The 26,959-nt window shown below is 38.5% G+C and overlaps 1 protein-coding gene across 2 annotated transcripts in view; it reads right to left on the bottom strand.

Moving 5' to 3' along the window:
* DEUP1 (deuterosome assembly protein 1) overlaps window positions 1-26,959 on the bottom strand; it is a gene marked incomplete at both ends in the record, with an annotated part of 80,288 nt that overhangs the window by 34,211 nt on the left and 19,118 nt on the right. For both annotated transcript variants that reach the window (XM_080640190.1, XM_080640189.1), the window contains 3 exons: window positions 8,436-8,681; window positions 10,904-11,017; window positions 18,736-18,870. In XM_080640190.1, the coding sequence (XP_080496316.1) occupies window positions 8,436-8,681; window positions 10,904-11,017; window positions 18,736-18,870 (495 nt within the window). The remainder of the gene's footprint in view (window positions 1-8,435; window positions 8,682-10,903; window positions 11,018-18,735; window positions 18,871-26,959) is intronic.

The raw sequence follows: 26,959 nt of genomic DNA on the forward strand, positions 1-26,959 counted from the left end.
TGGAGCGATGCAGGAGGATTCCTGGCAGGGTTGAGTTCTCACGTGAGGTTTGTAACTGTGACCTGCTGAGGATTTTCTCCAGCAGTACTTGACTGTTCCCTGGGAGAGAGGAAGGGCACAGTCCTTGCATATCATCATGTCTCTTCCACTGAATTATACAGGGAAACAAATATTTATTAAGTGTGCCTGACCCTGTTCATGAAATCCATTGCCATTTTTATAGATGAGTAAGTTGAGGGCCAGACTTGGTCCAAAGTTACACAGCTCCTAAGTGACAGACTTTGGAATAGAAGTTCAGATTTTTTGTTTACCACTCCAGCCAGAACATTGAAGACACAAAGATAATTTGTTTCACACAAAATGAAATAGATCTGTAGCTTACTGGTAAAGACAGAGTGGGGTGTGTTCTGAGGGCAGGAGGTTTCTCTGCTAATAAAGGCTGTAGAAAACATTATAGATATTTTTTAAAGTCAGTTGTTCAATAATTCTTAATATATATTTGATAACAGATTTATTCAAATATAATCCACATACTATAAAATTTGTCCATTGTATACAATTCAGTGGATTTTAGTATATTCATAAATTTGTGCAAGCATCACTACAATCTAATTCAAGTACATTTCTATCACTCCCAAAATGACCCTAATACCCATTAATAGTCACTCCCCTCCCCTCAGCCCCTGGCAACCACTAAAGTATGTTCTGTCTCTATGGAATTGCCTATTCCGGACCTTTCATACAAATTAAAACACACACTATGTGGCCTTTTGTGGCTGGCTTCTTTCACTTAACATAATGTTTTCAAGGTTTATCCATGTTGTAGTACTTCATTCCTTGTTATTGATCAATAATATTGAATTGTATGAATATATCACATTTTATTTATTTATTCAGCAGTTGATGGACATTTAGGTGTTTCTTCTTTTTAGCTATTATGAACAATACTACTTTGAAAAGATATGTACAAGCTTATATGTGTGGATAAATGTTTTCTTATTCATTAATTCTTATCCAAAAGTCCCTAGAAATATAATGGTGTACACAGTATAGAACTTATGCGTTCCCAGATAAACTTTTTTTTTACCAAAGCCTTAAAATTTACATTATTTTACAGGAGACTTAGAGACCTGGTTCAGTGAAGGATTTAATTGCAATATCTTAGCCCCAGATATTGGCTGGCTGGCTCTGAAAAAAGTATCTATACTAATAATAGCCTAGGTGGTGTCACACCCTCATGTTGTCACAAGATTGCCATCACAAGATTGCCGTCACAAGATGGCCACATGCACAGCGGAGGCGGGACCCAGCGGAGGAGGCGGGTCAAGGCAAAGGAGGGCAGTTGGGGGCGATCAGGCTGGCAGGGGAGGGCAGTTGGGGTGATCATGCCAGCAGGGGAGCAGTTAGGTGTCAATCAGATCAGCAGGGGAATGGTTAGGGGGCAATCAGGTTGACAGGCAGAAGCAGTTAGGGGCAATCAGGCAGGCAGGCAGTTGAGCGGTTAGGAGCCAGCGGTCCCAGATTGTGAGAGGGATGTCCGACTGCTGGTTTAGGCCTGAACCCACAGGGATCAGGCCTAAACCAGCAGTCGGACATCCCCCGAGAGGTCCCAGATTGGAGAGGGTGCAGGCTGGGCTGAGGGACATCCCCCGCATGCACAAATTTCATGCACCAGGCCTCTAGTCCTATATATTAAAGAACTAATATGCAAATGGTCGTCATGCCCTCGTGCCCTCGTGCCCTTGAGCCCGGGGCCGGGGAACCTGAGGCTGAGCTGGGGGACCTGAGGCTGCACCCCCTGCCCAGCAGGGCTAGACGGGGGACCTGAGGCTGCGCCCCCCACCCTGTGGGGCTTGACAGGAGTGGGGCTAGCCGGGTCTGGGTCTTGCGTGATTTCGAGGTGACTCTGGGTCCTGCAGTGCGCCCTAGACTCTGATAGGAGGGAGATTTTCATATACATTTTACTAATTTTCTTTCATCTCTGACAATTCTATTATGAGAAAGGGCAAATAGCAATATTAAAGCATTTCCTTTTATTAATCCCCTTTAAATGTGCACGAATTTCATGAACCAGGCCACTAGTAAGAATATATTAAAATAGGTGATTTAATAGTCTTATTTGGAAAAAGAGCCTGTTTCAAACAGTGGGACTTTTAGATAAGTTTAAAATTTTAAAATAAAAGAAATGTGGAACAATAGATTAGCAAGTAGTAACACAAATTAATCTGATGTGAATGTCGTCCATTACTTTGCCCAGTTGAAGACAACTATCTGGGCTCCTTGCTTTGCAAATTTGCCACCAGGGAGCAATCTAACATGAAGCTGCATGTAGAAAAGTGAACCTGCCTCCACTTGGGCAGTGCGACACAGGAGTCTCCAACTCCAGGCCAGTGAATTGTAGTGTCACCTCGGGCTAGAGTTAACAGAAATTCTGTAAAATGTCATAACAATGGAGTCTATTTGTTTACTGTTAATGAAAATAATACCTGTAAGAGTAACACTTGGAGATATCATTAAGAGGGAAAAAATGCTTATTTATTGTGATCTAGCTCTACAAGAAAGGGGATTTATGTTAAAATTGAATTTCTTCATAATACAAATCAAAGGTAATGATTTGATATATTTTTCTTATATGATTAAATATGAAAAAGTTTTATTATAATTGACAACAGAATGGAAATTGTCTTAAAAGAGGTCAATTTACCTCTTTGATAAAGTGAGAGTTGTTTTTTGACTTATGCAATATCCCTTTGAATTCGATGTTAATAATATCAAGTTGACCTAAGAATTAGTGAATTTATTTAACTGAGAAGTAGTTTTTAAATCGGCATGCTTTTGCATAAAAGTTAAATCAGTTATTTTCAATGTGGATGCAAATATTCAGGAAAATGATTTTTTGGTATTTGTTTCAGATATTAGAACACTTTCAAATTTGTTGGGAACAACTGGGGTAAATAAAGCTACTTTTTTAACTGTGAATTTTATGAAATCTAGGTACAGATGAGGTATTTCAAATGAAGACTTAGTATCTAAATTGAGATATGTTGTAAGTGTAAAATACCCACCAGATTTTGAAGATTTAGTATGAAGAGAATTGGGAAATATCTCATTAATAATTTTTACATTGATTACATGTTGAAATGATAATACTTTAAGTATATGTTTGTTGGAGAAAATATATTACTAATATATATTAATCTCACCCATTTCTTACTAATTCTTTTAATGTATCTACTAGAAAAATTCAAATTATATTTGTGGCTTGCCTTATAATTCTACTGGACAGTGTTGCTATAGTATTTGATGACACATTAACAAGCAAACAAAAAGGGGTCAAGGTTTTCTTGGCATAAATATTTGAAAAAATTCAGAACAATTTATTTCTCATTAATCACCAATGGGAAATATTGCACACTTTATAAATGTCAGTGTAGTGCAGCATAGTGATTAAATATATTCAATGAAATTCATATGTATACTCACACATTTCAGTGTTGTAGAAGGACAGTGAGAAGATGTGATTCATGTGAAAATTCAGATGCACATGGCATTAAAGTGTGTTATAAACTAAAGAGAATTTTATATGCAATAAGTGACAGTAATTCAAATTGAAATTGTTTTTTTAAATTCATGTGCAAGATGTGGAACACTGTCATATGACAGTTTTGCAAAAAGAAAAACTTCTTTTTAACTACAGCACTGGTTACAGTAATTACTTACCTCTAATTATTGCCATTTCGTAAAATACATTTTGTAAAACAAGCTTAAGGCCCATCTGTTTAGTTAGAAATTTGCCTAATGGTTTGAGAGAAGTTGTGATTTTATTTTTTATTATTATTTTAAAAATTTATCTTTGTTGTTGAAGAGCATTACAGATGTTTCCCTCCTCCCCCGCCCCCCGCCTCGTAGTCCCCCCCTTTCCTGCTCCCCAGGTCTTCACACTGTTGTCTGTGCCCATGGGTTGTGCATATATGCATATATGTTCTTTGGTTAATCTCTTTCCACCCACCCCCCTTTTCCTCTAAGATTAGTCAGTCTATTTCATAAAGAAGCTATGATTTTAAACCTTCAAATCAGCTACTAAATAGCAAATAATTGATATCTTATCACTTAATATTTATTCTAAAGCAAAAGAATGAAACATAAGTAAAGACTGGAAATAAAACAGAGAAATGTCCAAATGAAAGCATTATTTTCAGCATTTTTTCTAAATGCATCAAAAATAGCATTCTCCTGGGAGTAGAGATCTTATCTGGAATTTTAAAAAACCAAATTGCTTCTCAAAAACTTTTCATTAGAATTAAATTGTGTGTGTGTGTAACATATACCCTAGAATTATTTGGTTTATTTTTTAACACATGCAATTCTTTTGTAAAATATAAAATTAAAATTTTTAGTTTAAATTTAATAATGTTCCTAGATCCAAGGGTAATTAAATTATGTTTTTAATGAATAAATGTTTATAAAAATAACTCTGGTAACTTTCTCATAGAAATTGGTGGACAATAAATCAATAGTAACAGTCACATTAAAATCTATCATTAACCATGAAAAACATCACAAAGTAGAATTAGAGAATTACTGGTGATGAATATGAGAAAACTAACATTTCAAAATTTAAAGCAAAGTTTCTCAACCCAGCACTATTTACATTTTGGTCTGGATAATTCTTTGTTATGAGGGTTGTCTTGTGCATTGTAGGATATTTAGCAACATCCCTAGCCTCTACCCACTAGATGCCATTAATATCCCTTTCCCCTGTAGTGACAACCAAAATGTATCCAGGTATTACCAAGTGTCACATGGGGAGCAAAATCACCCAGGAGAGAACCACTGATTTCAAGGAAAATTATAATGATTAGACAGTTACTACTGTTATTTTAAAACCTGTAGTATAAATACCCATAAAATGATATTTCACAATTATATTGACTTCTCTGAGTAGGTGGGTTTTTATTTTGTTAGGATATATCCAGGGACATTTAATAATGTTAAGTACATTAACATATGTATACATAAGGAAAAGTCAAAGTGGGTAGCATGGACTTTCCTTAGCACAGACAACCCACAGAGCCTTCTCAGGAGTATGTGTAAGGCCCTGGAAGTTTGAATAAATCTTAGGTTGAGGGGTGAGTCATATCCTGTTGATCTTGGCTCAGGAGGGCAAGTCAATGAAATGATATTGCTAAAGGCCAGGATGGCCTTGGCCATCTGGTGGTTTGAGTTCTCTCACTTCCTGCTACATGTTCAGACTTTCAGGTTGCACTTGCTCTCTTCCTGTCGATAGGTGTGCATCAGTGTGATAAGTGTGAGAAGCACAGGTTTAAGACAGTTACCTGGGGAGAGGGTCGAGATTATAATCTGAACTGGGAATGTTAATTCATTAATGTTTCTCAATGTACACTCTTCCTCTCTTTGTAACATACTCTCTTTTACAAGACTGTCCAATTTACTTTCTGGAGAAGTATAAATGATGGAGTACTGAGACGTAAAAGGGTGGGATTGCTCAAGGAAAGCATTACAGAAAGTTAGTCATGCTTCCCAGACAGGGCAACAAGAGGGAGGCAAGAGCAGTGACTTCTTTTTTTTTAATTCTACACTAATAAAAGAGAAACATGCAAATTGACAGTACCTCTGCTATGCCCACAAGCCACGCCCACCTGCCAATCAGGAGCGAGTATGCAAATTAACCCAACCAAGATGGCTGCGGCCAAGGAGCGAGCAGGAGGCTTGGGTTTCCCCGGCAATGGAGGAAGCCAAGCTTCCTGCCCGCTCTGGCCAGCCCTGGCCTCTGCTCCAGGCTACAAAGTTTCAATTATAGAAGATAAATAAATCCCAGATACCAGGGCCTCTGCTTGGGTTGCCGGGGGGTGTGGCTGGCCTGCAAACCACCACAGGCCCCTCTCCCAGGCCGCCCCACATCCCAAGGGAACCCCCACCCTGATCTGGGACACCCTTCAGGGTAAACCAGCTGGCCCTCACCCGTGCACCATGCCTCTATTCTATCTAATAATCCTATCTAATAAAAGAGTAATATGCAAATTGACTGTCACTCCAACACACAAGATGGCTGCCCCCATGTGGTCAAAGATGGCTGCCCCCATGTGGACACAAGATGGCTGCCACAATATGGCCAGCAGGGGAGGGCAGTTGGGAGGGACCAGGCCTGCAAGGGAGGACAGTTGGGGGCGACCAGCCTGCAGGGAAGGGCAGTTGGGGGGGACCCAGGCCTGCAGGGGAGGGCAGTTATGGGCAATCAGGCTGACAGGGGAGCAGTTAGGCATCAATCAGGCTGGCAGGGGAGTGGTAAGGGGGTGATCAGGCTGGCAGGCAGAAACAGTTAGGGTGATCAGGCTGGCAGGCAGAAACAATCAGGAAGGCAGGCAGGCGAGCAGTTGGGAGCCAGCAGTCCTGGATTGTGAGAGGGATGTCCTACTGTCCCGAGGGGTCCCAGATTGGAGAGGGTGCAGGCTGGGCTGAGGGACACACCCCTCTGCACGAATTTTGTGCACTGGGCCTCTAGTTTATCTATATTGTTGAAAGTATTACAGATGTCCCCTTTGAGAGCAGCAATCTCTATTCTGCAAGTGAGCCAAGGCCTGAAAGCTGAACCTCGACCTATAAGAGGGAGTGTTCTGAGATGCTGTAATAGGTGCAAACAGGATGCTTTTGAGGGTGTTTAAGAGGAGCTATTGTTAGTGAAGAAGCTGAACCTCACTGAAGAGTAGAACTAGAATTATGAAATATGTTCCAGGCAAACTAAAGATTTCTACGGACCAGTGCCCAAAAGACTTCAAGAAGAGACAAAGAGAACTCTTCAGTTTGTGCAGGATAACCTGAGACATAGGGGAGAATATTCAGGAAGCACCCAGAAAAATAATCTATTGATTATGATCCTGGTGCAGACTCTCGCAATACAAAGACAGCTGCATAATGTAAATTTCAGAATCTCAGAGGGAAGGTGGGGGAGGGTGGGAGTTAATCAACTAACTCATCTTTAAATCAGGGCCAGAGGCTTGGGCAGTTGCCCAGTACCCAGGAAAATGAAGGGGAAGTAGCTCTGAAAGGGAGAGACCCTTGAGAACACCAGCAACCATGAAAACCCAGCTTCAACAGGACTAGGTAGGCTGACGGTGGAGCTAAACACTAGAAACCACCTAGACCACTTCTAGAGCAGGAGTAAGGGCCAATCTCACTTCTATTATAGTGAGGCCAGAGAAAGCATCAGGAATACCTTTTCTGTGCCTGGAGAATGTATGGCTTCCTGGTGTTTAGTATTTGTGGTTTAGCTTTGTTTGTTTACATCTGTATTCTAATTTGTATTAGAATAACAAACCGCTCCCAAACAAAGCTGGAATTTGGGATGGGGGAGATGTACTTCTCTTAGAAATGCCACAGAATAGAAGCTGGCAGCCTTGTGTTCTGTCTCCTTGCAAATTGGGGGAAGGAGACATCAGAAGAGTAGATGCTAGCAGAGAAAGAAGTTAAAGGACTAACCGCATATATAATCCCCTATATAATGGAGCAGGACCGGGGGAATGAGGGGTTGGCCCAAGACTAATAAATGACCCTGGGAGCTGAAGTGGCAGGAGATCCTGAGGTGGAGTATCTTAGAGAAGAAAGTGGAGTCTGCTCAGACAGTGACCTGGAAAAGTATCCTTAGCATGGGGAAGGGAGGAAGTGGAATTAAGAAATAGGCCAATTGAGAGGCTGAGCATTTGGAAGTGTGAGATAAGACCTAGAAAGGGAGATAGAACCATAGAATGTCTCATGTACATGGGATACCCATGAATAAGAAATGCATATTCAGTCAAATTGGTAATGACCAATTTTGATGAATGCAGTATAACTTCAGTGGTTGCAAAAAGTATAAAGACAAGAAAAGATATTTTTGAGTTAAGAAAATTAATGCTTGGAAAAACCATCAATCACATCTGTCAGTGCAGAAGTTAACAAAAAACAAAGAAAGAAACAAACAAATTCCAGGCTACTGTTTGATAAATGATGATGGTAAGGTTAACCATGATAAATTACAGAGAGTCACCCCCATGCTTCTTAGTGAGATTATTAGAGTATTGAAGCTTTAGTGATTTCCTGGATCTCCAACCCAGGATTCCTGTAAGCCAAAGAGGCACAGGGTCAGAGAGTGAACAGGGAGGACAGAGGGTGGTGTGTGGTTAAAGGGCTCTGGTTTTTAGGTCTAAGGTCTGTAAGTGGCCTCTGTTACACTGCGATAAATCATCATTACACCTCTGCAGAACCAAGGTGCTCTAGTGGGTAAGGTACCTATGGGATTAATGAATTTACTCATCAAGTGATAATTCGTTACTAAGAGGAAATATGAGCTGAATTTACACGTGCAATATAAAATTAGCTTTGAGTTATCATTTATATGAATCATGAGCAAGATCAGTTGCAAATAAATATATATTCACCTGGCACTGTCTTTGGTACATTTTCAGTTCCTGTAAGAGCTTCTGATTTTCATCTTGTAACTTATTCCGGCTTAATGCTATTTCACTCACAGCTGATTTTAGTTTTTCAATAATGAACTCATCTCTTCCACTCGTTTCACAACTAGCATCTGGTTCACATATCAACCGAGGAATTTCAGAGCTGCTGTCCCCTTCCATGCACTGCTTTTTACCATTTAGTTGAGTTTGGTAACTTTGTGCCTGTTTCTGGGGACGATGAAAATTGTGAAAATTAAATGGAGAATATCATATGTAAGTTTACACAAAGAATGATAGAGCCCTGGCCCGTGTGGCCCAGTTGGTTGGAGGTTGTCCCCAATACCAAAAGATTTCAGGTTCAATTCCTGGTCAGGGCAATACCTAGGTTGCGGGTTTCATCTCCAGTCAGGGCATGTATGGAAGGCAATCGCTAGATATTCTCTCACACCAATACTTCTCTCTCTCTCTCTCTAAAACCAATACACATATCCTTGAGTGAGGAAGCTCAACAATTATTTCTAAAATTTTTATCTAGCAAAAGAATAACAATATCTAAAGATTTTTTTAAGTTTCAAAAAAGACAAAAAAGACACTTCCAAAAATAAATGCTACACCAATGAAAGCATATAAAAAAGTGAAAGCTATTCATGAAACAAAACCCCTCACTATCAAAATATACTAACATCTAAAATCTAATGATGTTGAATGTTCAAATTCTGGGAGAATGTAGCTTATAATAATGTAACTAGTAAAGTAGTGTTCTTCAAGATATGCCTGTTTCAAGACATCCCTTAATATAATTACTTTTTAAATCTATATTTTCTTAAACATCCATTTCACAATTCATTTAAATATTTTACATTCATTTATAGAAACACACTTTCTAACAACGGGTTAATCTGTGTTTTAATAATAAAAAACCATGATAAAATACTTCAGTGATTTAAATGCTTTGCTAATGACTACAGCCATCACAGATTCTTGCATACTTATACAGCTACTGCATAATCAGAAGAGCTAAAGATATTTGTTACAATATTGTAATAGCATAAAATTAGAAACAACCTGAATGTACATCAATAAGGGAATTATTAAAAAAATATCTATTATATACCATGGTATGTATGGTATATCTACTATATACTATGAAATACTATGCAGAATTAAGTAGAATTTTATGTAGTAACTCAAAATAATATCCATGGATTATTTATTAAATAAAAACAAAAAATGTAAAAGGAAAAAAATGTAACTTTCACACAAATACATTTTTTACATGTTTGTACAAACAAAAGAAAAAGTAGTAAAGATAAATACCTAACTGTTAAAAACAGTGTTTATATTAAATGGATAAAAATAGAGTAGGGAATGAGGTTTTTTATTTTACTTTACATTATTTTGATTGTTGAGTTTGGGGAACATTTATGACATATAATTTAAGTAACTTAAAGAAAGAATGAAAAATAAGTATATCAACCAAACAATAGTTTTGTATTGGCTTTTTTTTTTTAAATCCTCACCCGAGGATATTTTTCCATTGATTTTTAGAGAGAGTGGAAGAGAGAGAGAAAGACAGAGAGAAATATCCATGTGAGAAAAACACATTGATTGGTTGCCTCCTGCACAAGCCCCAACCAAGGCCCAGGTCAGGGAGGAGCCTGCAACTGAGGTACTGGCCCTTGACTGGAATCAAACCCGGGATCCTTCAGTCTGCAGGCCGATGCTCCATCTACTGAGTCAAACCAGCTAGGGCCTTATTGACTTTAATAAAAATTTGAAATTCCTTAGCCAAGCATTAAAGATGTATTACAATCTGTATCCAACTCACCAGGCTTACCACCCACTACCCTTCCCCACCTCCCACGTGGACTCCCAGCCAATTGACCTATTTTCCATTCCCAAAATTTGCCTTTTGCTCTCTTGCCTCAGTGACTTTGCCCCTGTTATTTCCGCCACCTAGAATACATTCTGTCTTGTCTCAGAACATATCCATTCTTCTAGGTTCAGACCCAGTCCAACCCCTGCTAGAGGATGTTTCCCGGCTGAGTCCAAATTTTTCTCTTACTCCTTTGACTTCTAAAAGGATTTTGATTCTTTCCATTCATTTGTCATTGTTATCTGTAAATCAGGACATGCATTATCTGTGTCTAAACTGTAAAGTTCTTGAGGGCCTGGACAAAGCAAACCTAGACTTTCTAAGTGACTTGTCCATAGGCATGCAAAAACATACCATAGTAACAATGGGCACTTCTAATAGCACCATCTTTTGAGATATGTTAGACTAAATTCATCGTTATAGATATTTCATGCACTTTAACCAATGTTAGACCTGTTCTGGTTATTTTCTATTAGTTGGCATTTCTACTTGTAAAAAGATTACAAGCTGAATGGCAAAGACAGCAGTATTTAACTTCTAATTTCTTCTCATTTAGAGGATAGTATTAATGTACCTGAAATTGATTGCACTTCTCAGACAATATTTTTTGTTGAGCATCTAAAGAAACCAGATGAGTCTGATATAGTATCTCTTGCTTGTCCCATTCTCTTGATTTTGTTCTAAATTCCTTTAAAAAAAGTGGAGGGACAAACATAAATTGGAGAAAATTATTCATTTTAAAGCACAATAAACAGGGCTTCTTTCATTTGTACATCTTCATTTTGAGAAAAAAATAAGTGCATTTTCCCCCATTAGAAAAACAAAAAAGTATCAAATCACTCATCTTGGATTTATTGCTAGATATATATTAATTTTTACTAGGAATTTGTATAAAAATTAAGCATTTTATTTGTAAAAAAAAAAAAAAAAAAGATTACTAGTAAGGAAGTTTCAAGCAACTTTTTGCATCTAGTATTTCCTGAGCTAACATCAGAAGTGTTTTCCCTTCTTTCGTTCTCTACACTCAGTCACCAAACCTGCACCTTGTTTTTTCTATGGGATGGGGCTTGGACTGATTTAGTCACTGTCCTTGTGGCTTTCAAAATGTGAAGCCAAGATCAACTCATTCTTGGGAACAGACTCTCAGGCCTCATTTAGGCAGCACCAGCTGGGCTAGCCTGGGGAAGAAGTGTGGAACCAGCTTGATACAGCAAGCTCAGTTCTTCAAGTTTTTGCTCAAATAGTGTACTCAGGGAGCATGATTATCTGTTCACAACTTAACTCTAGGATATGACTTTGGGAATGCCAAAGAAAGCTTCACTGCTCCTCGGTTTTGCCTAGGGTTGGCCATTGTATCTTATCTTCCTATCCAGGCTAAAGCAACTTAAGGATAAGGCCTACTTATTTCATTACTTTTGTATTCCTCATAGTGCCCGACAAAGTGCCAGACACCACTTATATTCCATGAACATACCAACAAAAGCATGGTAGTAATAGTTTCTAGAATTTAAGCATGTCTCACTAAATTCTGCAAAGAAAACAAAATGGTTGGAAACAAACTCTATAGCTAGTAAGTCTTTGACCATATATTGCTGCATATAGATACATGGCATGAATGTGTTGATGTTTTCAATTATCAATTCAGTAATTTTTATTAAGCTCCTAGTGCCAACCAGGTACTGTGAAGAGAAGAGAATTTGGAAATATTTCATGATTAAATTTTTTCCAAGAAATCAAGGACTATGTAATAAGTAGGGAAATATACATGTAAGTAAATAATTGTACAGTATAAGTGCAATATCAGTGGCACATAAAAGCCATGCAAAGGATGTCGATTATTTCAGCCGTCTCCAGCAAAATGTCAAATTGGAATATTTCATTTGGTCAGAGTGATTGGTGTTATTTTGGAAGATGGCTAAAATAACTGGGTTGGCTATGTTGGAAAGTAAATTTACTTATTTAGAGAATGAAAGCTACATTTTGTTTAAAATGAAAAGGAGATAGAATTTCATATTTGCCGTAGAGATTTGATTTTAAAGGACATTTGGGGAATTTTTTATTTTATAAATCCACAAGTTCCAAAATTATCAGTGAAGAAAGCCTATAAAGTAGGAGGCTGTTATAGTAACTAAAGGACCTGAGATTGAATGGAGGTAATAAGGTTGGAGAAATACGGGCAGACCCCGTTTTAAAATATAATAGTACTTTATGATAAATAGACTACAGTTGATGCTTGAACAACATAGATTTGAACTGCTTGGCCCAACTTACACATGGATGTTTTTTACCAATAAATAATGTAAATGTATTTTCTCTTTCTTATGGTTTTCTTAATAACTTTTTCTTTTCTCTAGCTTGTATTGTAAGAATACAGTATATAATACATATAACATATAAAATATGTGTTAATCAACTACTTGTGTTATCAGTAAGGCTTCTGGTTAACAGTAGGCTATTAGTTACATTTTAGTGAGAGTAAAAAGTACATGAATTTTTGGCTGCATGGGGTGAGGGTCAGCACTTCTAACTCCCTAGTTGTTCAACAGTCAATTATATATTAAAGTAAACAGAGGCAGTTTATTTAAAGTTATTGACTTTGATTCTGACATTCGACAACTTAAAATTTGGTACATGAAAACAGTATCCTTAGTAATAGTGACAAATTTATAAAACTTGGTTCTAGTAGAAAATAGGCAATATTTCAAATCAATACAATGCACAAAAATTGAAGTTTACTTTTATCCTAGAAAGGAGTCTTTGAAGTTAGAAGTCAAAATATTGGCAAGGTAGATTTAGATATTTCATATCTTTCATATAATACTAATATTTAGCATCACCTGCCCAACAATCTCAATCTTGAAAATAAGTATTTCCTAGCATGCTTTAGGAGACAGGAGCAACAACCTCAACCACTTACAAATTCTACAACAGATAGAAATGAGGCCAAGCAAGGCTAGAAATGTGTCACAGACATATCAGCAGGTCCTGGCTTCCTTGGTCTTACAGCTGTATTGGCTTCAAGATTAGCGAGTAAGCACCAACTATCCAGTACCTATGGGGCCTGAAGAGACCTGGAGAGCTTTATGAGGATTTTTGTAGGGACTGGTGGTCAGCTCAGGTTCCAGAAAGTCTGTAGACTTGCCTGAACCTTCTGAGGAAGTTTTCTGTGGCTGGAAAGCCTTTTCTAGGTTTTTAAAGTTGAGAGTGGGTCAGGGTTATTAAAATGAGAGTTTCTAGTGGAAGCTACATTATTTTATTTATATATTATTTTACATATTTATACACACACATATATGTATATATATTTTAATCCTCACCCAACGATATTTTTCCATTGAATTTTAGAGAGAGTGGAACAAGAGGGAAAGATAGCGAGAAATATCGATGTGAGAGAAATAACATCGATTGGTTGCCTCCTGCATGCGCCGACCAGGGCCCAGGCCGGGGAGGAGCCTGCAACCAAGGTACGTGCCCTTGACCAGAATCAAACCCGGGACCCTTTGGTCAGCAGGCTGATGCTCTATCCACTGAGCCAGGGCTATACACATATATTTTAATCCCTCTACTAAACACTGAGAAATGGAACAAACATTTCCTTAGTAATTACTGTATGTCAAGGACTCTACAAACCTCCACCTATCAGATAGTTTTAACTTTTTGTGAAAATTTTCATTACTTACATAAAAGTAGAAAGTATAACAAACTTCCATGTACCATTCACTAGTTTAATTACCATTGGTTTGGTCTCTTTTTATTTCACCTCTCTCTTAACCCTTTTTTGTTGGGAGTGTTTTAAGACAACATCCAGACCTCATGTATTTTCACCCCTAAATGTTTCAGCACACATCTAAATTAATACATATGTATACTTATATATATTTTCTTTCACAACCACAATGTCACCTATAAGATATTTTCGGCTCCATTTATTGATGATAAAACGGAATCTCTGTGAGGTTAACAATGTGCCCAAAGGTCACAGGGCAAACACCAGTCAGTCATGACCTGCTTTAAGCAGTAAACTGTCCTGTTCTACTATAGCCCGCTGCTTCCCATTGCTCTATTACTTTAGCAGCATATAAATGTTTGTCCCAAAGGAAAAAGCTTAGATGCAGACTGAAACTGGAACAGCCCATCTCCTACATATTAATTTTTCACATGGCTCTAGGTAAAAAACAGTTGTGTGAAGTGCTTCCATAATTATACAAATTAAACTGAATCTACATAGTGTGCCTAAAAATTTTTGTACAAATACAAATGTCACATTTTGTGACTAATTTCCACTGTAATTTTATGATATATTTTATGTAAGTATTTAGTTTCCTAAATGTAAAAAGTGTATACATAAAGTAGTTAATATTAATTGAAGGTTTTCTTTGAATAATTTATATGAATGTGGTTTTCCCACTAACCCCCATGAGAGTCAATCAGATGGATCAGCAGTGGCTGGACTGCTGCGTTTTCCGGGAAAGCACAGGTGCTGACAGTGCCCATCTTTAGCCGTCTCCCATGAGACTAGTCTGTTTCTAAAGCCAGTTCAGTTACCCAACTGCAAGAGCCGGGGGTTATCACGCTGCATTTTCCTAGAGGCTCAACTGTACTTAGTGGTAGTCATTTTGTATTAAAAGTGTTATGTTCATTATTTAGTAGAATATAAAATTTGCAGGAATTTAAAAACTCAAACCCCAAACTTCCAACAATGTTATTATAACAGGCTGGTTTTAGGGCTGTAATCTAAGATTTTTTTTCTGCTCTTAAAAATATTTAGGAGGGGAGAAACCAAGATGGCGGCATAGGTAAACACCTAAACTGCTGCCTTGCACAATTTCAAAACTACAACTAAAAGACAAAACAGACATCATCCAGAACCAAGGAAGGCTGGCTGAATGGAATTTCTACAACTACAAGGAAAGAGAAAAGTACACTGAGACTCAGAGGAGCTGCAGGAGGCAGAGGTACTGAGACACGGGCGCAGAGAGGACTGGCAACTGAGTGCGCAGTTGACTTTCTCAAGCGAGAGGGAGACAAAAGCTCCCGACTGTGCTGAACTCCAGTTCCGGGCAAGACTCTGGGGACCCAGACTCATATGAGGTGAAACTGGACTGTCTGGAAAGAGAAAAGCACACTGAGACTGAGAGCAACTGTGGAAGGCAGAGGTACCGAGGCGCGTGCGTGGAGAGGGCGGGCAACTGAGTACGTGGCTGGCTTTCTCAAGCAGGAGGGAGACAAAAGCTCCCAACTGCACTGAACTCCAGTTCCGGGCGAGACTCTAGGGACCCAGACTCATTTGGGGAGAAACTGGACTGTCTTGCAGTGGGTGGAACTCAAGGGTAGCTTTCTCTCAGAGGTGCTTGCAGTGATTACCACGGAACACTGAAACACAGAGGCCTATTAGGGCAGGGCTGACGGGAAACCAATACTGTCTGCTCCGCCCCATCCAAGCTGAGCACAGAGGCTTTTGAAAGTCTTGTCTCATAAGGGTGTCTCCAGCACAGAAGTTCTCCCAGCGTAGACACAGCTGATCCTTACAGCCAATTGGCCTGGAGGTCAATTCCTCCCAGTGATACCAACAACAATCAAGGCTTAACTACAAGGCTGTGCACACAGTCCACAAAGGGGTGCACCAAAAGTGTCCACCTTAGGTAACTGGGGAGGCTGAGCCACTGAGCCCTATAGGACACCTAGCATACAAAGCCACTCTATCAACTCAGGGAAGTAGCCAAAATGCGGAGACAAAGAAACAGATCACAAATGAAAGAATTGGAGGAAACCAAATGACTAGATATAAAGTTCAAAACCACAGATATAAGGTTTTTCAAGAATTTCCTAGAAAAGGCCAATAAATTTAGCGAGACCCTCGAGGATATGAAAAAGGACCAACTAGAAATTAAACATACACTGACTGAAATAAAAAATATTATACAGAGATCTAACAGCAGACTAGAGGATCGCAAAAATCAAGTCAAAGATTTGAAATACAAAGAAGCAAAAAACACTCAGCTGGAAAAGCAAAAAGAAAAAAGAATCCAAAAATATGAAGATAGTGTAAGGAGCCTCTGGGACAACTTCAAGCATACCAACATCAGAATTATGGGGGTGCCAGAAGAAGAGAGAGAGCAAGATACTGAAAACCTATTTGAAAAAATAATGACAGAAAACTTCCCCCACCTGGTGAAAGAAATAGACTTACAAGTCCAGGAAGCGCACAGAACCCCAAACAAAAGGAATCCAAAGAGGACCACACCAAGACACATCATAATTAAAATGTCAAGAGCAAAAGACAAAGAGAGAATATTAAAAGCAGCAAGAGAAAAACAGTTAGTTACCTACAAGGGAGCACCCATACGATTGTCAGCTGATTTCTCAACAGAAACTATGCAGGCCAGATGGGAGTGGCAAGAAATATTCAAAGTGATGAATAGCAAGAACCTACAACCAAGATTACTCTACCCAGCAAAGCTATCATTCAGAATTGATAGCGAGGATTTAAAAATATATGTATTTAGGAGGAAAGTTTAAGAAGGATTGGTAATTAAAGAATGAAATGATAAAGTATCAAACCAGGCAATGAAATTTAGATAGAAGGAAGAAGGAGATGAGAGGCACTGGACAAAGGAAAGGGAAAACATGGGCTGGAACATGAGGAATGAGAGAGGACTAGAAGGGCAGATAAAGAGCTTCACAAATAAGAAAAAGCTAAAGGAGTTCATCACCACCAAACCAGTATTATATGAAATGCTGAAAGGTATTCTTTAAGAAGAGGAAGAAGAAGAAAAAAGTAAAGATAAAAATTATGAACAACAAATACATATCTATCAATAAGTAAATCTAAAAATCAAGTGAATAAAAAAATCTGATGAACAGAACAAACTGGTGAATATAATAGAATCAAGGACATAGAAAGGGAGTGGACTGACAATTTTCGGGGGAAAAGGGGTGTGGGGGTTGCGGGAAGAGACTGGACAAAAATCATACACCTATGGATGAGGACAGAGGGGTGGTAAGGGCAGAGGGTGGGGTGGGAACCGGGTGGAGGGGAGCTATGGGGGAAAAAAGAGGAACAATTGTAATAATCTGAATAATAAAGATTTATTAAATTAAAAAAATCACATTATCCCTCTCCAAGAGGAAAGAAAAAAAAAATTTAGGAGGAGCCATGGCTGGTTGCTCGGTGGTTAGAGCACCAACCTGTGCACTGAAGGGTCTCGGGTCTCAGGTTCGAGGGCATGTACTTGGTTGCAAGTTTGATTGTCCCCCTGCCCCCAGTTGGGGCATGTGCAGGAGGCAACCACTGGATGTGTCTCACATCAGTGTCTCTCTCTCTCTCTCTCAACCTCCCTATCCTTGCCCTTCTACTATCTCTTAAAAAAAATCAATGGAAAAAATACCCTCATTCCTTGGGCGAGGATTTAAAAATATATGTATTTAGGAGGAAAGTTTAAGAAGGATTGGTAATTAAAGAATGAAATGATAAAGTATCAAACCAGGCAATGAAATTTAGATAGAAGGAAGAAGGAGATGAGAGGCACTGGACAAAGGAAAGGGAAAACCTGGGCTGGAACATGAGGAATGAGAGAGGACTAGATGGGAGATTCCTAAGAGCTTCCTGCCTGGGTGATTGGGAGGTGCAGAACACCATCAACAAGGGGGAAGAAACTGAAATCCTTGGCCGGGGGTGAGCGGGACCTGGGGTTTGGGCTTGAGAACAATGAAAGAAAATGAGTGAGATACACGATAAGGGTCAACTGGAGGTGAATTAGCAAACAACTGAGCAGCACAGGAATTCATCTGATGTCAGGGAATAGGACTTCATAGTAGAATCTCTATCTGCTATTAATGACCTGCAGGCAGAATGCTCAAGAGCACAGGGAAGAAAAACAGCTGGCTTATTTTTTCCAAGGCGGGAAAGTTAAGGGGATAAGAATGAGTTCATCTGTGACATAGTAGACCTTTCAAGGGACCGAGGTTTTAAACATTCTAGGTGATATGTGGTGGCTAAATTGGAGTGGCACTACCTCTTTAAAGAAAAAGTCCTGACACTTCACACTCTGTTCTGAAAACTGTTGTGGGGCTTCACTGGGATTTAATACCTGATAGTTAAGTAGGAATTAAAAGATTTATTAGATATTCACTCTAACAGACCCCAGGGATGTCCTTCAATTTCACTCAACCTCTGCAGTTTCTTTTAACTTTTTTTTTCTTTCCAAAAATGCTGATATGTGTAAATGTTGAATAAATCAAAGTGCCTGAGTGGAAGTGTATTTAATGAGAAGTTGATCTGTAATGGTGTTCGTTGCCATAGCTGCACATGCTGTGTGTACACTAGAGACAAACAGCCCCTCCCCGACCACCACAATGAATATCAATTTTTAATACACGTGAAGACACTAAGAAAATATAGCTCACCTCTAATTTCTGGTTCAAATTACTTGGTTCAAAGGGTGTTTCTTCTTTGAAATGTGGTAACTCTTTTCGTTGAAATTTATTTTGTTTCATCTGGTGTAATCTCAGTTTTTCAAAGCTATTAGTTAGTTTGGAAAACTGTAAATAATAGAGAATGCTGACATGTTACTATTATTGGTAATTCCTAACTTGATTTCACCAGAGTTCTTTTCTTGTGTACCTCTTTGAAAATTTAAGTCATGATTAGAAAATGCAGTAAAGCTTAAATGTCCCAATTAGTGCAAACAGAACCAGTTATTAAAACTAAGTTATTGAAGCGGAACACAATTCAGCTCCCAGGTAAATTTGAGACTTCATTAACTGCACAATTAAACAGTGACTCCGTTGATAAATGTTTTGTTCAGTTTGGCTTAACCATACGTAGCAAAGCTCATAATTTTAAATAGTCAAGTTTTTTTCTTACTTTTATTTAGTGCCATCTTATGCTGCCAGTATCTCAATCTAGAAAATAAACAACTTATACTTTATTCAGGAAAATGGAATACTGAATTTAAAAGATAGAAACAACAGAAATTACTTACTCATGTTGATATAAGCTTAAGAAAATTTAAATATCAAAATTGGTATATTTCTCTTACCAAGAATTCTTTTTATAATTTAGACTATTTTATTTTTGTTTCTTTTTCTACTGTCAAATAATAAATTAAAAGCAGCATGGTTTATCAACATCTGTGAGCAAATTTCTGTATGTTTACAAAAGATTTTTTTTGTTTTTACTTTTTATTTACAAATAATTGTAGATTCACAGGAAGTTATAAAGATATTACAGAGAGGTTCTGAATCCTCTTCACCCAGTTTCTCCCAGTATTCACACGTTAATGAACTATCCTATATAATAAAAGGCTAATATGCAAATTGTCCCCTCGACCGGGAGTTCGACCAGGGGGCAGGGCCGGCTGGCCAACTGCCTGTGGCTCCTCCCCCTGGCTGGCCTTGCCCGCAGTCAGGGCAGGCCAGCTGGACCCCACCTGTGCATGAATTCGTGCACCAGGCCTCTACTGGTACAATATCAAACCCAGGAAATTGATATCAGTCCAATATATGTGTGTAGTTCTATGCCATTTTTACCACCCATGTAGACTTGTGTGGCCACAACCACAGCCAAGATCCATAACCATTTCACCACCACCAAGATCTCCCTGGTATCCTTGTAGTGACCTCAACCCCTTACCCCCACCTCTAACCCCTGGTAACCACTAATTTGTTTTCCACCTCTATATTTTGTCATTTTGAGAATGTTATAAAATAAAATCAAACAATACATGGCCTTTTTACCCAGCATAATGCCCTTGAGATGTATGTGTACCAATAGTTCAATTATTTTTATTGCTCACTATAATCCCATGGTATAGATGTAACCACAGTTTTTTAATCTTTCACACATTGAGCCATTTGGGCTATTTCCAGTTTGGGGTATTATAAACAAAGCTATGGACAATGATGCCTACTTTATTGAATATTAAGTAGTCACTTCTGCTTTCTTTTTTCTCATATAATTTAAAAAATTAGATAGAATTCATCTACCCTAAAATTCACCCTTTAAACTATATAATTTATTGGTTTTTACTATGTTCACAAAATTGTGCAACCATCACACTAATTTCAGAATATTTTCATCGCTGCAAAAAGAAATGCCATACCTATTCATAGTGACTACACATTTCCTCCTTCCCCAAGCCCTTGGTAACTACTAAAATCCACTTTTTGTGTCTATAGATTTGCTTGTTCTGATCATGTCATCATGATGGAATCATCCAATATATGGTCTTTTGTGTCTGGCTTCTTTCTCCTAGCATAATGCTTTCAAGGTTTACCCATATTATAATATGGATCAATAAATATTTCATTCCTTTTTATGGCTGAATAATATTCCATTGCATGGACTTACCACATTTGTTCATCCATTCATCCATTTATGAACATTTGGGTTATTTCCACTTTTTTTTAGATATTGTGAAAAATGCTGCTCTGAACATTTGTACAGGTTTTTGTATGGACATATGTTTTTATTTCTCTTAGGTATATACCTAGGAGTATAACTGCCAGGTCATATGGAAACTCTAAGTTTACCTTTTTAATGAACTGCCAAATTGTTTTCAAAAGTGGCTGAATCATTTTCCATTCCCACTGGCAATATATAGGGTTCCAATTTCTCTGTATCCTCATTGCACTTGCTATTGTCCATCTTTTTTATTATAGCCACCATAGTGGGTATGGAGGAATTATCTCATTATGGTTTTGATTTGCATTTCCCTAATGACTAATGATGCTAAGCATTTCCATGTGCTTACTGGCCATTTCTATATCTCTTTTGTAGACATGTCTATTCATATCTTTATTTTAAAATTTTGTCATTTGTCTTTTTATTGTTGACAAGTTATTTTTAGATTTTGGATACTGGTCACTTATCAGAGATATAATTTGCAAATGTTTTCTCCCATTTTGTGTGTTGTCTTGACTTTCTTTATGGTGTCCTTTGAAGCACAAAGGTTTTTCAATTTTGATGAAGTCAGGTTTATCAAACTTTTCTTGTGCTTTTGGTACCAAATGTAAGATACTGTTGCCTAATGCAAAGTTAGAAATATTTACTCCTAATGTTTTCTTCTAAGAGTTTTACAGATTTAGTTTTTACAGTTAGGTCTTTGATCCATTTTGAGTTAATATTTTTTATGGTTTAGGAAGGGTCCAACTTGATTCTTTTGTATTTTGTGGATATTCAGTTGTCCCTTTCCTGTTTGTTAAAAAGATAATAGTCTTTTCCCACTGAGTTATCCTGACACCACTTTTGCTTTCTTTTAATTAATATTTGCCTGGTATGTTTTTCTTTTTACTTTCAATGTATACCCATAGTTCTATTTGAAGTGAGTTTCTGGAATAGAGTATAGGGTTGTGTCATATTTTTAAAATTTACTCTGTCATTCTCCATCTTTTAATTGGTATATTTAGACCGTTTCCATTTAATGTAATTATTGATATTAGGGCTTAAGCCTTACTTGTTTTGTTTAATTTGTTCTCCAGTTTTTGGTTTTGTTACCGGAAAACCTGGGCGTGGGCTGCCTGTTGCTGTGTCCAATAGTGAAGGCAGGATTGAATCATATAAGGCATTTATTGAGAAGGCTAGCCAACCAAGAAGATAGGGCACTTACAAGCATTCAAGTCCTGCCTTACAGTAAGGTGTAGGAGACAGGATTATAAAGGGGAAGAGGCTAGGGTGAGGCTGGAATGGATGTCAGCTATTGTCCTTAGTCATTGGGCGATGAGATGATGTTTTGACTCCTGGTGGGTCGGCCTGACCATGCTTGTTGGTTCTGCTTGCTAGATTCACAGCTGTGTCACTCCTCAGTCACTTCACACAGGCCTTAAAAAGGAAACTTAAGAAAAACTTAATCCCCTATTCACATATGAGAAACTTAACCCCCTATTCACATAAGTATATGTGTTCTAAGATTTAAAATAATATGATTATTTTTCAGGTTAATTCAGGTGCTCTATCTATAATTATAGGGGCCCCCCTATCAGTTTCTCTCTTTTAGTTTTCGTGTCTCCATCTGGGTTAATTTACATTTTTTTAGAATTCCATTTTAAGTTACCTATAGTGTTTTGAATATAACTCTTTGTATAGCTTTTTAAGTTGTTGCTCTAGGTATTATGTTATATGTACATTGTTAACGCAAATCTCTACTGGTGTTGCGATTTTGCCAGTTAATATGAAGTATAGAAATGGTATTTCTCTTTATGCCCCTTTACCCTGATCCATTTATAACACTATTGTCTTAAGTATTTCCTCAACATACATTAAGAACCACATTAGACATTGTTTACATTTTTGCATCAGCTGTCAAACAATTTAGAAAACTCAAGGAAAGTCTATTATATTTAACCATATTTTTACTCTTTCCAGTGTTTTTTCTTTCTTCCTGATGTTTCAGGGTTCTTTTTCATTTCGTTTCTGCTAAAAGACCTTCCATTAGCCATCCTTTCAGTGTAGGTATATTGGTGACAAATTCTCTTAGTTTTCCTTCATTTGAGAATGTCTCAATTTCCCTTCATTCTGAGACATAGATTTCCTGGACATAGAATTCTGGGTTGATATTTCTGTTCTTTCAGAAATTGAAAAATATTCTACTTCTTGCTGGCCTCCATGGATTAGGATGAGAAATCTACTACCTGAATTGGTTTTTCCCTACAGGTACAATGTTATTTCTCTCTTGATGCTTCCAAGATATTTTCTTTGTCTTTTAGTTTTCAAAATTTTGACTATGAAGTGTTCTTTTGGTGGAGGTGTCTTTGGGTTTATCATGTTTCACTAAGTTTCTTGAGTCTGTAAGTTTACATCTTTAGCCAAATTTTGAAACTTTTCATCCATTGCTTCATTGAATACTTTTTCATTCCCACCCTGCCCTCCTCTCCTCCTGGGACTCTGATGACACAGATCTTCAATCTTTTTTTATAGTACTTTGTGTTCTGGAGGTTAATTTTCTGTTAATCTATTTTCTCTCTGTTGTTCAGATTGGGTAATTTCTATTTTGCTATTTTCAAATGATTGTTTTCTCTATCTTCTCCATTCTGCTTGTAAGCCCATCCATTGACTTTTTTTTTTGTTTGGTTATTATATTTTTTTCAGTTATAAAATTTGTAATTGGTTGTTCCTTATAGTTTTATTTCTTTGCTAAAACTTTCTACTTTATCGTTTGTTTCAAGTATGTTTTTAAATTGCTCATTGAAGCATTTTTATACTAGCTGCTTTAAAATCCTTGTCAGATAATTCTAACATCTGTTTCAACTCAGTATTGACATCACTTGATTATCTTTTCTCATCTAAGTTGAGATCTTTCTGGTTCTGGTAAAATGAGTGATTTTTTAATTGAAACCTACACATTTTGGGGTATTGTGTTATGACACTCTGGATTTTATTTAAGTACTAGAGGCCCGGTGCTCGAAATTCTTACACTCGGGGGCGGGGGGGATCCCCCAGCCTGGCCTGTGCCCTCTCACAGTGTGGGAGCCCCACGATTGATTGCCTCAAAGAGGTAGGCCCTACCCACCCATCCAGGGTTCCTTGATGGACTGCCCCAAAAAGGTAGGCCAGAGCTGGGGTCCTGCCTCCGCACCGCATAGAGCCGCGGGACCCCCAGGCCTCACTGCATGGAGCTGTGGACCCCACCTCTGCACCATGCACTCAGCGACAAGCCCCTGCCCACCCGCACGCACGCAGCACTGCCCACCGGCTGCACACACAGCCTCCTGGCGATCACTTGTTGCAGCATGAGGGCATCACAGCATGAGGGTGTGACGACCACATAGGCTTTTATTAATAGGACTAGTGGTCCGGTGCACGAAATTCGTGCACATTAAAAGGGGATTAATTAGAGGAAATAATTTAATATTGCTATTTGCCCTTTCTCTATAATAGAAGTGTCAGAGATGGAAGAAAATTAGTAAAATGTATATGAAACCTTCCTCCTGTCAGAGTCTGGGGCACACCACAGGACCCAGAGTCAAGTCCCCGCCCACCCACATGTGCCTCAAAAATCACGTGAGATCCAGATGCGGCCACCCACCCCCCATTGGGCTAGATCCAGACGTGACCAAGTCCCATCGGGCAGGGGACATAGCCTCAGGTCCCCTGGCCTGGTGCCAGGACGGGGGCATGGCCTGAGGTCTCCTAGCCCAGCACCAGGATGGGAAGCACACCTTGAGGTCCCCTGTCAAGCTGCACAGGGGTGGGGGAGGGCTTAGCCTTAGGTCCCTGCTGATTGCTCGTTAAGGCTCCTTATGGGAACTTGGCCTCAGCTGTGGGTGCAGCCATCTTTGTGATGGAATAATGGTTAATTAGCATATTCCCTCTTTATTAGATAGGATTGTGTTTTAGCAGTCCTCTTCTGATAACATTCCAGCAGGGAAAATGGCATTCTACTTCCAGCTGGCAGTGGAAGTCCAGGTCTTGGCCTTAGTTGGTAACTCAGGAAAGGTGTTCCTTATTGATGTTGAGTGGCAGTGGGACTTCAGGTTGAGGAGCACAGGTGCCTTGTTACTGCTTCTCACATGGCCTTCAGGGATACTGCAGTGAGGTTAGGTAGCCTTGTTACCACCGAGGGGTGGTGAGCAACCTGACTCCTCATTAGGCTTTCCCATACCACTCCAGAGAGGAGGCGGCGGCATGCGTCATCACCAGCAGATGAGCATAGGAATCTAGGCTCTCACATGGTCTCCATGGACACTATGGGTTGGGGGGCTTTGGTAATGCCCAGTGGTAATGAAATTCCTGGCTCTTCACTCAGTCTTCTTTGATACCTCCCAGGCAGAAGAGGGTCTGGGTTGGGCTAGTCTGTCTACTGAGTCTCTGCTGGTGGGATGGGTTTTGGGGTTGTAGTCTTTTTCCTGGCGTGTTTGGCTGCAGTAATCATGTTTAATCTTGCGAGGATGTCTTTTCACTGGTCTTTTGGCTGAAGAGAGGAGTCTTTCTTTGGGGCTCTTTTTGTTTGTTTGTGCCCATTGGAGTGTCTAGGTTGTCGGCTTCTCTGTTAGTCTGGGACATAAGAGGCCAATAGAAACCCCAGGGAACTCACTATCATGTTGTACCTTGGGTCCCACGGTCCTAATTGTCTGTCTCTTCTCTTTCCTTCTCAGAGTCTTCTTATACTGTTATAAATAATGTCCAGGGTTTCTAGTTGCATTTAACAGGCAGACAGGGAAAAGTAAATCTCCTCCATGTTTATAGAAGTGGAAATCTCAAAAAAAATGTATACATATCACAAATTTATTATGGTTAGAAGGAAAAGAAAATATGCCCTAAAAAAAAGCAATTTCTACAAGAAAGCTTTGGCAGAGTTGAGCTATTTGAAGGCAGAGTGCAGTAAAGTGTATCCTTAAGGTATTTTAGAAAAATGAAATTGTAAATAAACTAGGAATTTCAAAGAAGGAAGCAGTAGAGTAAGCTAGCAACAACAAAAGCATGTTTGCCACAAGACAGCATTTTCTGGTTAAAAAATGACATATTACTAGCTATTATACAAACCAAGTCAGTACGTAGTACTTTCTTCTCTTTGTCTTTTTACTTCCTTCCCTCTTTCTGTCTCTTCTGTTCTCCCTCCCTAATTCTCTTCTTTCCGTTCTTTTAACCAGAGAAGAAAAGAGAAGCAGAAAACAGCAGTGGAAGCAGATGGCTCAACACTAATGTAATGTTTCCAAAGTGTGTTCTATGAAACACCTGGTTACGGTGTTTACATTGTAACACTGTGCTACAGTGTTATTAGGCTTGTGTTTGAAAATAAAAAGGGTTCCATGGTCAAGTATGTTTGGAGAATGATGGATTAAAAAGGCTACATGCATGTGTTTAAAGCAGGATTTCTCACAGCGTCTAATATGCTAATATGCACTGTGACTATCCAGGTGCAGAGGAGTAGACATTTCCTAAACTCTCAGTATTAGCCTTTCACAGGACAAAATCTGTGGCATTGCAATGAAGATATTTGTTGGTTAGCCAGCAGTCAAGCAAAGCATCAAATGTCTAGGATTCATATACTAAATGACTGTTCAATACCTGTAAACAAGGCCCCAAACATTTTAACAACAGGCTTAAAGAAAACATGCAAGAAATTAAAGATTTGGCAAGCATGACTGAACTAGTGAAATATAATGTAGAGATCATACTCAACTTGTATCTATTCAAACTTATTCCAGATCAATCATAGTGATTTCATATTTATGTTGCAATTTTAGAGCTTTATCTTTATAGAAAATGCAAGGTTGATTCACATAAGTGTTAAATGTTTAGTTTTAGCAAGGAAAAACCATGTTTCATAATTCAAGCTACCACCTAGTGGCAGCTATTTAAATTGCAGGCAAAATGTCTAAGACTGATAAGATCATACCTATTATGTGGCATCAAATATTTCATATTCCAATATTAATGGCTGGTAACCTCCCTAAAAAATGTATTTAAGGAAGAGCATTAGCTACTTTGGGCTCCTTTAACTATATTATCATTTGTGAAATCTTTGCACTCCAAAAAATGTTGGTTGTAAAGTACAATTTCATGATCAAATCATATTTTCCATTGATTCATTTACAAAGTAAGCAAGGATGTATCATCTACTAGACCTGAGATGCTCAGATGATTGTCACCCTATGTGTTATCTGGGTTGGGGAGAGAAGACTGTTCTCT

The sequence above is a fragment of the Plecotus auritus genome, assembly GCF_963455305.1.
Source record: "Plecotus auritus genome assembly, chromosome: 9".
NCBI lineage: Eukaryota > Metazoa > Chordata > Mammalia > Chiroptera > Vespertilionidae > Plecotus > Plecotus auritus.